Source organism: Thamnophis sirtalis, unplaced genomic scaffold, assembly GCF_051295495.1.
Source record: "Thamnophis sirtalis isolate CommonGarterSnake01/CBP01778 unplaced genomic scaffold, rThaSir2_p1.2 scaffold_13, whole genome shotgun sequence".
NCBI classification, from domain to species: Eukaryota; Metazoa; Chordata; class Lepidosauria; order Squamata; family Natricidae; genus Thamnophis; species Thamnophis sirtalis.
The window spans coordinates 55,669,350-55,684,488 of NW_028261393.1; the positions used below are offsets into that span (position 1 = coordinate 55,669,350).

The window sequence follows — 15,139 nt, forward strand, 5'->3', positions numbered from 1 at the left end:
AGTAGCCTGCAGTGCTGCATTTAACCACTGTGCCACCTCAGCTCTTAGCAGTTAGACTTATATACCGCTTCATAGGGCTTTCAGCCCTCTCTAAGCGGTTTAGAGTCAGCATATTGCCCCCAACAACAATCCAGGTCCTCATTTTACCCACCTTGGAAGGATGGAAGGCTGAGTCAACCTTGAGCCGGTGAGATTTGAACAGCCGAACTGCAGAACTGCAGTCAGCTGAAGTAGCCTGCAGTGCTGCATTTAACCACTGCGCCACCTCAGCTCTTAGCAGTTAGACTTCTATACCGCTTCATAGGGCTTTCAGCCCTCTCTAAGCGGTTTAGAGTCAGCATATTGCCCCCAACAACAATCCGGGTCCTCATTTTACCCACCTCGGAAGGATGGAAGGCTGAGTCAACCCTGAGCCGGTGAGATTAGAACCGCCAAACTGCAGTCAGCTGAAGTAGCCTGCAGTGCTGCATTTAACCACTGCGCCACCCTCGGCTTGGAATGAGGGGCAGGGAAAGAAAAACTCCCCATTGGTATGGAAGGCCACCAAGCACCGGAGCACGGCTGATGTGGGGCAACGATGCACAAGGGGCAAACGTCACCGAGATTCTACAGGTACAACAATTCGTTTAGCGACCCTTCGAAGTCGCAACGACGCTAAAAAAAAAAAAAAGGGACCGGTGATCGTTTTTCAGACGGCCGTTGCATCATCCCTGTGGTCACATGATCAACATTGAGACACTTGGCAACTGATTCATATGTATGACAGTTGAGGATTTCTGGGCTCACGTGTTCCAACTTTTACGACCTTCTGGCAAGCAAAGTCAACGGGGGAAGCTCGATTCACTTTGCAACCGTGTCTCTGGCTCAACCCCTGCAGCGGTTCACTTCACAATGGCGGCCAAGAAAGGGAGAAGTCTCACTTAACGAATGTCACACTTAGCGACATACGTTCCGAGCTCAATTGTGGACGTAAGTGGAAGACCACCTGTATTTAAATAGACTTGTGCGCGCTCCTGAACAAAGCCAATTTCGTGTCCCCTTGGGGATTCAGCCTGTTCTGGATTCAGCCTGTTCTGGATTCTGCAAAGCAACATGCTGGTAGCAACACTTAATTCCTCCCTACAGTGCAAATCACTTTTGTGCAAAAATGACTTTCAGGAAAAATTGTTCGCCAAACTTAAAAGAGGTTTTGCAAATAAAGATGCATGCTTTTGATGTGTGTGTTTGTGTGTGTGCATGCGCCCATACACACACACACACACGTGTTGTATTTGTGCTGATAAGTAAATAAAGGGAGACTAGTATAGATCTATTTCAAGCTATTTGGCTCTCATCAGCTAGCCACACCCTTACTGGGATTAGAACCTAAATAGCTTGAAATAGATCTATACTAGTCTCCCTTTATTTATTTATCAGCACAAATACAACACAAATGTAACAAAGGCAACAGTAAAAAATATTGGGTTTCTGTCTGTCTGGTCTCTTGTGACGAGCCGATGGACAGAGAATGGAAACAGTAGGCTTCATCCCATATTTGGGCATACCAGGGGTTGTGACACTAAATACATACCTATTTCCCTGGCTCAGCTGATAAAGGAGGAGAACCGTGTGGCTTAGTGGTTAACACATCTGCCTAATATGTAATACAGCCCAGGTTCAAATCCCAGCAAGGGTATGGCTAGCTGATGAGAGCTAAATAGCTTGAAATAGATCTATACTAGTCTCCCTTTATTTATTTATCAGCACAAATACAACACAAATGTAACAAAGGCAACAGTAAAAATATTGGCTTTCTGTCTGGATGGTCTCTTGTGATGAGCCGATAGACAGAGAAAGGAAGCAGTATGCCTTCTCCCATATTTGGGCACACCAGGGGTTGTGACACTACATACATACATACATATATATATACATACACATACCACACACACACACACACATGCACACACACACATGTATATTGCTGATAAATAAATGGAGACTAATATAGATCTATTTTAAGCTATTTAGCTCTCATCAGCTAGCCATACCCTTACTGGGATTTGAACTTGGACTATTTTGCATGTTAGGCAGTTTTAATAACCTATAATAAACATACATAAGCCTCAGATATGTCCCAATTTTAGTTAAAAGAAACCGAAGGGGGAAAAGTGGGGGGGAAACCTGGAGGTGGAGATGTCAGTCACGACACAATGGCACGAAGACGGCCACCTCCATTAAGCTTATTGTTCTTCGATGCCAAGCAGAACTGGGAAGAAAGTCAGATTGACCTCACTGTTGTGAGCAAATTTCCACGGAAACTAATCCTGTGGGAGTTAGTACTTTGAAGGAGGAGGCTAGTGACACTCCTGCTTTGAACTTTGGTGTTGGGGGCGGCTTCTGGGAACACCTCGGAGGGCCAACAAAACAAGCCGATGGGGTCACCCAACGCGTTGACCCAGGGTTATCACTCCAGACGGACTCAAAGTGTTCAATTGCTGCACACATTTCTGTGAAGGGCTGGCCCTCTGGAGAAGCTCTAATGCTGGGAGACATGAAAGGGAGGAGGAAGAGGAGGATCAGCTGGGCAGAGATGAAGTTTGCAATGCCATTAGAAGATCAGGAAAAAAAACAACAGGTCATCCTGGAGAACATTTTTACCTAAGTGGTCAAGGATCGACAGTGACTTGATGGCTTGTCAGTTTTGAAGCTTCAGTGCGAACTAAAACAAGCCAGCGCGCAATGCCCTACTACAGGAGGAAGAAGTAAAAGGTGTTGGAAACAATTCTCTGAAACTCTAGAATTAGGTCTAGAAAAACTCAAGACAGCAAAGCCCACAACACAGTAAGAAGAAAAAACAGCTGCAACAACCACAATCTCTCCGAGGCTGTTTTCCTGAGGGTTCGCTGCAAAGACACACAAACAAGGTTTGTTCTGGCGACCACTTTCTCCAAAACTTGGAAGTTTAAAGCTATTTTCAACTTGCTTTGTGGCCACAGAAATGGACCAGACACAAGGCCAAGTTATGGCTTGGCTCTCTTATTACAGATCGTCCTCCAGCTTGCGACTGGTTCTTTAGCAACTTGTTGCGACAGACCTGTCAAAGGCTACTTATGGCCCAATTTCAAAGGGACGATAGGTGGAGAGACCTTTAGGGCGGTTTGCAGTGTACTCCAATTACTTGACTGCGCATACGTTGGGGGCTCGCCTGTGGCCGTTAACTTAAGGGGTGCCCATAGAAACCAAAAGGAATTAAAAATCCACTAAAAATACGCTCTTTGAATGTTTTGCAGACAATAGCAATAAGCAGTTAGACTTATATACCGCTTCATAGGGCTTTCAGCCCTCTCTAAGCGGTTTACAGAGTCAGCATATTGCCCCCAACAACAATCCGGGTCCTCATTTTACCCACCTCGAAAGGATGGAAGGCTGAGTCAACCCTGAGCCGGTGAGATTTGAACCGCTGAACTGCAGTCAGCTGAAGTAACCTGCAGTGCTGCATTTAACCACTGCGCCACCTCGACAATGGCATTTGAATGTGAGATGCAGCGAAACCGCACAATGGCGTTTGCATTGAACTTATTCCTCGAACGCAAGAGCGGGAGGAATAAAAAGCATTGGGAGAGAAAAAACGACAAAAAGATGGAAAATCCCCTGCCCAACGCGTCAAATGCCAATCAGGAGTAGCCAACGGGCGTCCGCGTCAGCATATCCTGGGCTCACGGAATTATCCGTGCTGCTGAAAAAGGAAAAGGTACCAGCCAATATCTTACAATATTTATTGGAAGTGGGGAAACTAACTCTCCATAGTGAGATCACAATAACGGAGGCACAGCTGGCCCGAATGTAGCACTTATTACAATTCCAAACACTTTCAAAACCAAAATGCTAAAAGTACGGAAAATGAAACGACCCCTTTTGTAGGATGAAGTCTTCTCTATGGGTCTCCCCCCCCCCCGCCCCCCACTACAGGCAAACATTGGCAGAGGTTCCTGTGCCTTTCAGGTCAGCACAATCCCGTGTCAAATTCAGTGCTATTATCTTACCCAAAGGGGTGGGTGGGTGGGGAGACCCCCCCACCCCACCCCCAAACTTGGATTTTGACAAAAAGAGCGTGTGGATACTCACAAACATTCAAAAGGGGAAGCATACATTGTTTTCGTTTTGGCAGACAAGATTGCCTCTCCAATACAGATTAGCCAGCACTCACGAAACATAAAAAAGGGTTTCAATCATAAAAAAATACTATAATTCAACACCAGACTTTTTTTTTTTACAGTTATAAATAATAAATAGCATAACACAGTAGATTACAAGTAGATCTCTTTCCTGTTGGTTAAGCCTGGTTAAGATCTCAAGACGTAAATAAACCATTGGCTGTAGCCCAAACATAGCTAAGCTACTACAGGTTGTCCCTCCTCCTGGCTTAAAGGGAAGCTCTCCTCGTGGACCAACAGAGTTTCGAGCCCAACCAACGCATTTCAGGCCATTCAGCAGGTCTTGTGGCTGCTGCCTTCCAGGCAAACCTCACCCTGGAGAGGTGGGAGGATCTCCTCCCCTTCCAGCCCCTCAGGAACCACCAAAGAGCAGCAGGAGGGCAGCAGCACCTGGTATGAGCCCCCCTCCCCATTTCCTCCTTAAAGCCTTTCCCCTCCACCCAGATCCTTTGCTTACATTCTTCCATTCTTTTGCTAGGTCTCCTAAGGCACAAACGTTGCTCAGTGCCGCGGGAGACACCGACTATTCGACGTACTCTACTTGATAGCCGAAACAATCGCCCCCTTTCCCCTTCTCCCACCCACCCCCAGATATTTTTTGCCAGCGGTCATCATCCCTGCAGCCTTGGAAGCCACCTCTGTGCAACCCGAGACGCAGCAGACGAGTTCAATCCTCCTCCGTCCGCTATGGATATTCTGCTGCAACGGAGCCGGCCTTCACAAAGTGTTCAGGCTCCCCAAAGGGGACGGTGGCCGCGGCTGCTTGAACCACAAAGGGCAATTTTGCAACCTCTTCTCTGTAAATGAAGAAGTAGAAGATGCGACTAGAAATAAAGGAGGCCCTCCTATTAAATAATTCTTTTAGGGGTATTGTGAATGGGGGGGGGGGAGAAGAGGGGAGGAGGCCCAGAATGCGCCCTTGTCCATCAGAAACAGTTCATTTCTTCCCCCTAAATGAATTTCTAGAGCAATCTAGGTTATTCTTTAAAAAAAAAAAAAAAGCATGTTGAACAAGGACAGTTTTCTAACAATTCCCTCATCCCCATCCGCTACCTCCAGAACCCACGACCATGATAGCAACAGTGAAAGGCTCCCCCCGCCTACCATTTTCACACTCATATAAATTAGGTGCTTGTCCTGAAAAATTCTAAAAAGCATTGCGGTTTCTTTTTAAAGCAAAGATAGTAATGATTCTCAACAGATACGAGTAAAATAACGGGGTTGGGTTTGTTTTTTTTTAAAAAAAGCCGCAGAACCAGACAGCCAAAAAGACCAATCGTTAAGGGCCTGGCATGTCGGTCGAAAGAGGAAAAAAATAAGATCATCAAAACCCACTCGGAGAAGTTGCCAAGAATTAAAAGTCGCGTTCATTATTTCCACTCAGTACTTAAAATCCTCAGGTCCTGGAGGATTCGTTTCCCATCGGTTTTCTCAGCGCCTGTGCAGAGTTGAGAGAGTCAGCAGATGTCGACCCCTCCCCTGGGAAAAGTCACTTGGGCGAAAGGTCGTCCATCAAGAGGAAGGAAGAGCAGGAGTTGGAGCATGCGAGGGGCGATTCGGCGGTGGTGCTGCCTTTGGCCAAGGAGTCGGAGGAAGAGCTGATGCTGCTGGTACTCCCGTCCAGGATATCCGAAGACAAACTGGGAAGAAATAAGGGGGGGGGGGGGGAGACACACCATTTTATTCAGGTAGACTTTGGATAAAAAGGATGGCGCAGCTGCCCTTTTGCAGAATGGCCCTTAAACAATATCCCTGAAGGAGATATTATGGAAGGTTGCTTCTGTAGCCCTACTGGAATCAGCTAGAGACCGTGTAAAACAGAAGCAACCCTGCGTTTTTAATGTAGGAGAAATATACTACCGTTCAGCCTCTACTCCAAGGCTGGCGGCCCTGAAATCTCCTCATTTTATAGCGCGGAAGGAATATGCATTCTCCTTAGAACATAGAAGAATAAGACTTCCACCACGCGGAAATACAAGGGATGCTTTCAAACTGCTAGGTTGGTAGAAGGTGGCGCAGTGGTTAGAGTGCAGCACTGCAGGCTACTTCATCTGACTGCAGTTCTGCAGTTCGGCTGTTCAAATCTCACCGGCTCAAGGTTGACTCAGCCTTCCATCCTTCCGAGGTGGGTAAAATGAGGACCCGGATTGTTGTTGGGGGCAATATGCTGACTCTGTAAACCGCTTAGAGAGGGCTGAAAGCCCTATGAAGCGGTATATAAGTCTAACTGCTATTGCTATAAGCTGGGATAAGTAACGGGAGCTCAGTCCGTTATGCAGTGCTAGGGATTCAAACCACCAAACTGCCAACCTTTCAAATTGACTAGCTCAGCGTCTTAGCCACTGAGCCACCATTATGTACCATAACGGAGACCAAAAAGATGGGAATTAACACTTTCCCCCAGTGGAGCTGCTGACCAGTGGCAGCTTTTCAGAGGATCAGACGAGATGGTGTCCCAGTTCAGCCCGAGAAACGGCTCGGACTGAGTTTCAGAACGTCTGTCCTGGAAGCAAACATCTGGCCAACGCTTTGTAGCCCTTTCTTAAACCTCAGGGTGATTCTTCCTGCTTGATCCATGGACTTCTCAGCACGGGTCATAAAAATTATGCATGCTGTATGAAACTGTAAGAATCAGGGGCCACAACTGCCTTGATGCCCCATTCATAAGGCGGCGAATTCCAAGCACCTTTTCTGCAGAAATAATTTACCATGAGCTGAGGTCGGTCAGGTGGGTGACATCAGGAGAAAGCATGTTCGTGGTTCCCTGGAAAAGTCTCTTTGGCTGGCTTTCAGTTTCCATTTCACCTGTGGGGATTCAAGCCGTTCTAATTAGATTTGAAAAGGAAGCCTTTTAAGAGAGGCGGTCCCATCATCTACTTCAGATGGCCACACTTTGCCACGGGAGGCAAGATAAATATCATCATGGCACAGAAAATCAAAAGCTTTGTTAAGAACAAAGGGAACTGGGAGAGTTGTGCTACGAACACATAAAGGGTGTCTTATTCTTGACATTTAGCAGGTAGGACGTGCCCCTCCTGGCCTCCTTCTGAAAAATAAGCCTTGGCAAACTACCCAGGGTACATGGCTATTTTTCAAAAGGAGGGAGGTTAACCCCTTCCTTCTCTTCCGAAGGAATTATCCTGCAAGCTCCAACAACATGCCCAGGTTATATCCAACCTTTTGCAAGGTTTTTTCCCCCCCTTCTTAATCAAACAGAAGAGGATAAAGAAGTTTCTACTTTCTGCTTAGAGAGAGCAAGAGAGCTACTTTCAACAACCATCTTCCTCTCTTGAGAATTCTTGTTTGTGGGATCCAAGACCAAAATCCAAGTTTTTTTTCGGCTTCTTGCTTGTTGCTGAGATTTATGGAAGGTTACTTTTGTAGCCCTACTGGAATCAGCTAGAGACCGCGTAAAACAGGAGCAAAAATTCAAGACTCTGCTTTCTTAATGTAGGAGAAATATACTACCATTCAGCCTCTACTCCAAGGCTGGTGGCCCTGAAATCTCCTCATTTTATAGCGCGGAAGGAATATGCATTCTCCTTAGAACATAGAAGAATAAGACTTCCATCACGCGGAAATACAAGGGATGCCATTCTCAGTGGTCACATACACCAGCCTTTCTCCAAAAAACTTCACACAGATGTCTCTGTGAATTGAGATCGTTCCATCAGGAGGAAGTGATCGATAAACCAGGCTCTCTCTCCCCCAAAGCACATAGCAACGGCCAGCTGGGGGAACATCCTTGTGCTGCCTAATACCTGATGTACTGGACAACATTTTGGAAGCATTACATACCTTTTCTTTTAATGGGACCAAGTACACTGGGCCTGATGCAGTTGATTGGACTCTGACTCCTCCTGCTAAAATCAAAGTCGGAGTATTATCTTTCTAGGATGTTTGAAGCCTCTGAAGGTTGTAAGGAAACGCACCCCTGAATTATTTTAAAATCAGTGTCTGTTTTGCGACTATAATTATGTAGGAGCTCTAGAAATAGAAGACCTCACTTTTTGCCAGCTTAAAAGCTAATCTAACCAAAGGTTTCTGGGAGTTGGAGTACATTTGGAAGCAACCAATCTGGACAGAATGGACAGGATTTCTCGTAGAGGACATGTAGAGGGGCCAATAAAGAGCTTAAGGTTAAGATACATCTAGCATTTTTTTAAGTTTCACAAGCAAGTACCTGATGCAGTTTAGTTTTTTAAAAAGGAAGCTAGATTTATGTGTGACTGAAGAAGATTTATAGATTTACACCTGACTTTTGTGTTTCGTAAGTTTCACAAGCTAGATACCCGAGTTGAATTATTTAAAAAAGCAAATCTAGATTTTCCAGAATTCTACCTTCCTGGACTCTTACCTTACCCATGGAAGCAAGCCCATGGAGGACCAGGAACTACAGACAGAATCTGAGGATATCTACGCAACCTTCCACAGAGGGAAGCATCCAGCCAGACGTTGTCAATACTTGGAACATTTGCTAATGTTAGCTCCATCCTTGGGTGGATCCTTCTTCAGGTAGTATTACAGTAGTGAAACTGTTATTATTAAGAAGGCCTCCATATCTCAAACACTTCAACTCACTTTGAAAATCTCCTCGTGGGACTAGGAATAGGGCTCGGAGGCAATCCGTTACTGCTCACAAACATTTGCAGAGACGGTGAGAAGCATTGCTAGGAAGGAAAAGCAAAAAAAAATTGCATGGGATTTAAAAAGGCACAAATGAAAAATTCACCAGCATGATCCGTGGACAGGAGGAGGGGGGCAATTCAGACCCCCTTTTTTGGCCCCTTCTCCAGATTTTTCTGACCTACCTTTCCTATACCTCTGGTGGGTGAAGGAGCTGGAGAAACAGGAATGAAGTCTATTCTCTTTGGAGAGGAAGATTTTTCGGATTTGTCCAAGTCGTTGTCGCTCTGGGAACACAAAGCATCCCATTTATGGTTTAGGTGGCATGTGGCAGCCAGAAAAGCTGAGCCGTTCTAAGGAAAAGCCAAGTGGCGAACCGGCCACTCCCCTTAAGCTACCTCTGTCTTGCTCCTTGCGTTCACTGGTTAAGTGAAGGAGTGGGAATTAAAATATTAAACATCTGTATAAAGAGATTACCAGGCTCAAGCTTTCTTCCCATGACTGGCTTATCTGCATTGCTGTTTGCACTTCCCTAAAACACAAAAAGGGTCATCAGTGCCACAGCAGGACGAGAGGCACCACTTCTAGAGAGCGTCTGAATCACACCTACCTTTCATGGGCGGTTTCTCTGTTCATCAGGTCCACGCCTTCCTCCTGAGGAAGAGGAAGAATTCATGTCTCGGGGGTTCATACCTTCCTGCCTAAATTGACTGGCACTCTGTTATCAATGTAGTTAAGAAGAGCAGAAAGCAGTAACATGGCTTGGAGGGGTGAGAATATTCCTTCTATACAGCACTGCCTGCTTGCACTCCCAATGTCAGCTGGAAGCTGGAAGCGGTCTTTGCATCTCCAACTTTGGCAGCTTTACGACTTGCAGACTTCAACTTCACAAGTTGAACTCCACAAGTCGTAAAGTTGCTAAGGGAGATCCCTGCAATCTAGAGGGTGTGTGTGTGTGTGTGTGTGTGTGTGTGCGCGCGCGCGCTTTCACAAAAGAAAGCTCTAACAGACAGAACATTTGGAATAAGCGTGATGTTCAATTTAGGTTGCCAAAAATGTCCCCTGTGCCAGCTACGTTTTTGAATCAGTTAAAAAAGAACCTGCACAGAAACCCGAGGTATGTTCTTTTCATGGAAGAAAGGAACCGGTTTTATTCACTTACCCTCCTGATCTGATGGAGTCGACTACTAGGGATACGGATCGGAGATGATGGTATCAGCTGGAAAAAAAAAAAAACCACAGGCAGTTGTTTCAAAAGCCAGCAAAAATTTAAAAAAAACACAAGCAAAACAAAACCTCCTTCCTTTCAGGAGCATTATTTCCATGTTGGAGGAACATTCTACCACGCAACCTGTGCTTCAAGGAAAGGGGCTCGGAAAGCTCCTCATTTTATAGCACTGAAGGAATACTCATTCTCCTTGGAAGGAAGAAGAATTAACCGTTTCCATCATGCAGAACCACGCAACTCCCACATTCCAAAATGACCCAATGCGTGACAAAATAAAGCCTATTGCTTGGTATATTTTAGCCGCTAAGAAAAGACATGAACTCAAAACGCTTTTTCCCAAAACAGGCGACACAAATTTGTTTTGGCAAAGCAAAGCACAGCTGCAGAATTAACTGTGTGTGTTAAAATCCAGAGGGGCATTTTTGATGCTGTTGAACCCAACCAAAAACCTGAAAGAAAGTGGACACTTCTGGATTTCTCAGCCTTTGGGAAGGGCACCTGCTCAGGATGTAGCCGACAAATCATTCTAGGTCCTCTTCCCTCCTGGTCACGTGACACAAGAGGACCATGTGTTTGCCCATCCTGTGTTTCCCAGTGCATGTATGTGCACATTCACAAATACATCCACAGGCCAATTTCTCAGTCTCCAAAAAGACCGATCGGTTGTTATTCTCCTGGCAAAATCAGCCTGCTGCCCTAGCTCCATTCCCACCCCTTCTGCTACCTAATTCCTTCTTCAGTAGCCTTCCAGCGGACTCCCATCTGTAAAAGCTGATCCCTGCATTGCCTAGCTGCTGCCTCTTAGGGGATCAAACCATACCAGTCACTAAAGTTCGGCCTGATCTTCTCTTGCCTTGACAAAGCAGTTCAATTCCAATCACCTTCACAATGTATAAAGTCCAGAATCTTTCTATGCCTCCAAAACACTCACCATGCTATGCCGGTTCATAACTGTTGTGCTGTTCCTGCGGGTTCGTAAGACATAAGGCTGAAAAACCTGTGAATTATCACTGGAAAGAAATAAAGCAGAATTGTTACAACTCTGGAATGGTTTCCCCACCATTAATCTACCTTCTATTCTTTTGCAGTCTGTGGCCTTTTCCTACTACACGCCTTAAGTGCTGTAAAGAAGAAACCTGTCCTTTTGGCTAGAACTGTTCTGCAGGGTACCATGTAAATTGGAAGAGCCATAAATGTGTAGGTTATATTCCTATCATTGCATTCCCCCAACCTTTGAGCAGATACCCAAAGAACTGGTTGCTTCTGTGGTTCTGCAGCCTGGGGAGGAAAGATTCACACCTTGATAACTTCCATTGCAAATCTAGGTTACTCCGGCTGGGGAATTCTGTGCGATGAAATCCACAACTCTCAAAGTTGTGGAGGTTAAGAAACACTGATCTAGACCAACCTAGGCCATCTCAACGTGCCACATTATTACAGAACCGAGGTGGCGCAGTGGTTAAATGCAGCACTGCAGGCTACTTCAGCTGACTGCAGTTCAGCAGTTCAGCTGTTCAAATCTCACCGGCTCAGGGTTGACTCAGCTTTCCATCCTTCCGAGGTGGGTAAAATGAGGACCCGGATTGTTGGGGGCAATATGCTGGCTCTGTAAACTGCTTAGAGAGGGCTGAAAGCCCTATGAAGCGGTATATAAGTCTAACTGCTATTACTATAAACCTTGTTGCTTTAATTATACATCATTATCAATATTGAATTTTGTCTTTTGCTTTAATAATACATTATCATCATTATCATTGGGGTGTGGTGGGGTATTTTTTGGGGTCTTTTATTACTCTTTGAGGCTTCAAAGAGGGCTTCCTTTGGGGAGGTGCAGACACAATCCAGGCAAGGTGTGAAAAAAACCTTTTTCCTTGCGTTGTCACCATAAATCCCCTTCTTTCTAAAATTTCATTGCATTGTTTTCAGTGAACCTGAATTTTTAGGGCGGGTGGTGCCCAAAAGGGAAGGACGATGGCCAAAAAAAGAGAGAAAAGGTTTAGGAACTAATAAAAAGGAATTGCAGATTTATATCAATTTCATCCTTCTCGACACTCTTGTAAGGAAGGTTATTGGAGGGGGAAAAGCAGCCACACATACACCAGAAAACCTGGGGGTCTCCCCAAGCCACAGAGACCCTTCCTATGTGTCCTGGGGGTCCCCAAGACCCTTCAAGACACCCCACAAACGCCAATAAATCCATATTTTTCAAAATTCTTCATCTCCACAGGTACAACCCCATTTAAGGGGTGGGGATGGGGGGGGAGGGAGTCTCCAGACCTGCTTTCTCCAACCTGGCGCCCTTTGGAAGAAAAAAAAAGGGGGGAAAGCCCACCCTGCATGGATGCGCAGCATGGGTTTTGTAGTCTTGAGGGCGGCCGGGACGAGCCCTCTCCTCCGCCTTGGACTGCAGAGCTCATCCTGCCCGGCGGGCCCGGCTCTGTCCTCTTCCCCCAGCCCACCCAGGCCGGCGGTGGCGGATGGGCCCTGCAGTCACCTGAGGCCATGGATGAGCGGCGCGCTGTTGGAGCGCCTCAGGCCGCCGCCGTCGCTCCCGGCCGGGGGCAGCTCCAGGTCCAGCTCCATCTTCTCGGCCTGGGCCATGGCGAGGGCGGCGCTCAGCGAGGAAGAGAAGGAGGAAGGCCGCTTGGCCGGCTCATGCCCGGCGGGACAGCGGGGCGCAGCGGCGGGGTTCGACGGAGGCCTCAGGCCGCCTCCCCCGGCTACAAGCTCCGTGGGCGCGGGCGCAGGCCGGGGCGGTGCAGCGGGATTCGGCAGCCCCGGCGCCGGCGGCGCCCCATGCCGGGGGGATCGCGGGGCGGCAGCGCCCTGCCTCTTCGTGGCCGCGGCCCGGCCTGGCCCGCCCGGCGGCTCTCTGAGGGAAAAGGAGATGGGGTGCGCGCGCATCTGCCCGGCCGCGCTTGCGCGGTGGCGGCGGTTGCCAAGGCGGTGGCAGTAGCGGTCGGGGGCGGGAGGAAAGGGGAGGCGAAGGAGAGTAGGCCGCTCGGCGGTCCTGCGCATGCGCGACGACGGCCGCTCGCGCCGCCGCGGGCGGGATGCTCGGCCCCCCCACCCTCTCCTGCGGGGTGGGAAAAAGAAAAAAAGGCGAATCACGCTTCGGCGAGCCGTCAGCGGAGGCGCTGATTCGCTGCGCGGCGGGTTACTTAGTAGCGTCGCTCCGCTCCGACTAGCCAATCGGAGGAGCGCTTTCAGCGAGAGCGGTCCGGGAACATTCCCTGGCCTTTTTTTTTAATTATTATTTTTCTCCTTTTATTCCCCTTGAAGGTGGCGGGTTCGAATCCCACCCTGCATCGCTTTGGTTTTTTAGCGCCGGGATTTTTTAAACTCCCTCTTCTTAAAACGACGCTGCGAATTGAAGGCCGCGCTTGTGTTTTTTCGCCCTGTTCGCGAAAGCGGTGCGGCTCAATAGCCTTACCTGAAAAGGAGAAGGGCCGGATTCGCACCTGATCCCAAGTCATGATTACAGCGGGGGGGGGGGGGGAGGCTGGGGGGCTTGGTTCACACGTGTACAGTAGCTCTGGAGCAGGCTTGGTCTTCTGGGTTACAGTCATATCCTAGGGAAGGAAGCCTGACAACATAGATGAACACACAATGCCTGGGCCTTAACCATGGTTTAGCTGTGGTTTGTCCCTTTTTATTCAAACTTTTATTTGGAACTTTCACGAATAAAATGGGGGACAGAAAAAAAACACCTGCAATTAAAAATCATCAAGTTTGCTAGACGATAAAGAAAAAAAATTAGGATAAGCAAATCCTAATAGATGAACACACAATGCCTGGGGCTTAACCATGGTTTAGCTGTGGTTTGTCTCTTTTTATTCAAACTTTTATTTGGAACTTTCACGAATAAAATGGGGGACAGAAAAAAAAACACCTGCAATTAAAAATCATCAAGTTTGCTAGACGATAAAGAAAAAAAATTAGGATAAGCAAATCCTAATAGATGAACACACAATGCCTGGGGCTTAACCATGGTTTAGCTGTGGTTTGTCCCTTTTTATTCAAACTTTTATTTGGAACTTTCACGAATAAAATGGGGGAGAGGGAAAAAAACACACCTGCAATTAAAAATCATCAAGTTTGCTAGACGATAAAGAAAAAAAATTAGGATTAGCAAATCCTAATAAATAGGAAAAGCCAAGGAGGGAAGAACAGCCCCCCCCCTCCAAAAAATGGAATAAGGGAAAACCTATATTACAATTGTTCAGTGGTTGAATGACTTATAAGTTCACCCTGCAGTTATAAAACGTTACTCTCCAATATCACAAAGTCTCTGCTACAGTTCTACAGAATGCCTTGTCCTCTGGGGTGTAGAAAACAGACTTTTCCCAAAAAGGAGGCATCCCACGTTTCCCCCCCAAAACCATCCAGGAAGGAAAATTCCTCCACTCTTTTGCTTGGCTGGTCAAATTCATCCAGATCGGTCATTCTCTCCACCTGTGTCCATCTAGGGACCTCCCACAAAAAGAATTAATGGTATAAATTGAGTCCTTGCTTAGCCAGAGATGGGAAGGAGAGAGAGAGAGATTTGGGGTGGATTTATCCTGTAAGACTGGAGCAGTTTCTTTTTTAAATTATTATTAAGCTGGTAAGTAAAAAAAAAGAGACCTCACAATTCCATTTTTCACAAAGTTGCCAAAAAACTTTCAGAAAAACTATATTTTGATTCGTGGTGGAATTGGCGAGTGATCTCTTACCTCACTATGCTTTTTATTCTTGAAAGGTTTGGTTGTCTACAGATGGTACCAAGATGTGTTGAAGCATATATACATATATGTATATATACACACTTATGCACTATATATATATATATGCTTATGCAATATATATATATATATATATATATATATATATATATATATATATATATATATATATATATATATATATATATATATATATATATATATATATATGTTTTGTTTTTTTTATTTGTGCTGATAAATAAATAAAGGGAGAATAAAAAAAAATCTTATATATATATATATATATATATATATATATATATATATATATATATATATATATGCTTATGCACTATAGATAGATAGATAGATGATAGATAGATAGA

General features: G+C 46.0%; 1 protein-coding gene and 3 non-coding genes across 6 annotated transcripts; all 4 read right to left on the minus strand.

Moving 5' to 3' along the window:
• Positions 1 to 3,743: 3,743 nt before the first annotated feature.
• Positions 3,744 to 12,939, minus strand: PABIR2 (PABIR family member 2). Of its 3 annotated transcripts, none has more exons than XM_087728382.1 (10): positions 12,545 to 12,939; positions 10,982 to 11,060; positions 9,985 to 10,041; positions 9,433 to 9,476; positions 9,300 to 9,354; positions 9,008 to 9,109; positions 8,778 to 8,866; positions 7,995 to 8,059; positions 6,905 to 7,001; positions 3,744 to 5,836 (listed from the first exon to the last, which is right to left on the minus strand). In XM_087728382.1, exons 1-10 carry the CDS (start codon positions 12,649 to 12,651, stop codon positions 5,686 to 5,688), a joined length of 846 nt encoding a protein of 281 aa, XP_087584508.1. In that variant the 5' UTR covers positions 12,652 to 12,939; the 3' UTR covers positions 3,744 to 5,685. The 3 variants fall into 3 exon arrangements, with proteins under 3 accessions (XP_087584508.1, XP_087584505.1, XP_087584506.1); XM_087728379.1 differs by having other exon boundaries at positions 7,995 to 8,056; positions 12,545 to 12,802; XM_087728380.1 differs by lacking the exon at positions 3,744 to 5,836 and having other exon boundaries at positions 6,901 to 7,001; positions 12,545 to 12,802.
• On the minus strand, positions 6,035 to 6,166 carry LOC148043202 (small nucleolar RNA U109). The gene has a single exon (XR_015698413.1). It is a non-coding gene; the product is annotated as a small nucleolar RNA U109 (small nucleolar RNA).
• Positions 7,643 to 7,774, minus strand: LOC148043203 (small nucleolar RNA U109). The gene has a single exon (XR_015698414.1). It is a non-coding gene; the product is annotated as a small nucleolar RNA U109 (small nucleolar RNA).
• Positions 10,144 to 10,277, minus strand: LOC148043204 (small nucleolar RNA U109). Its single transcript, XR_015698415.1, has one exon. It is a non-coding gene; the product is annotated as a small nucleolar RNA U109 (small nucleolar RNA).
• Positions 12,940 to 15,139: the final 2,200 nt, after the last annotated feature.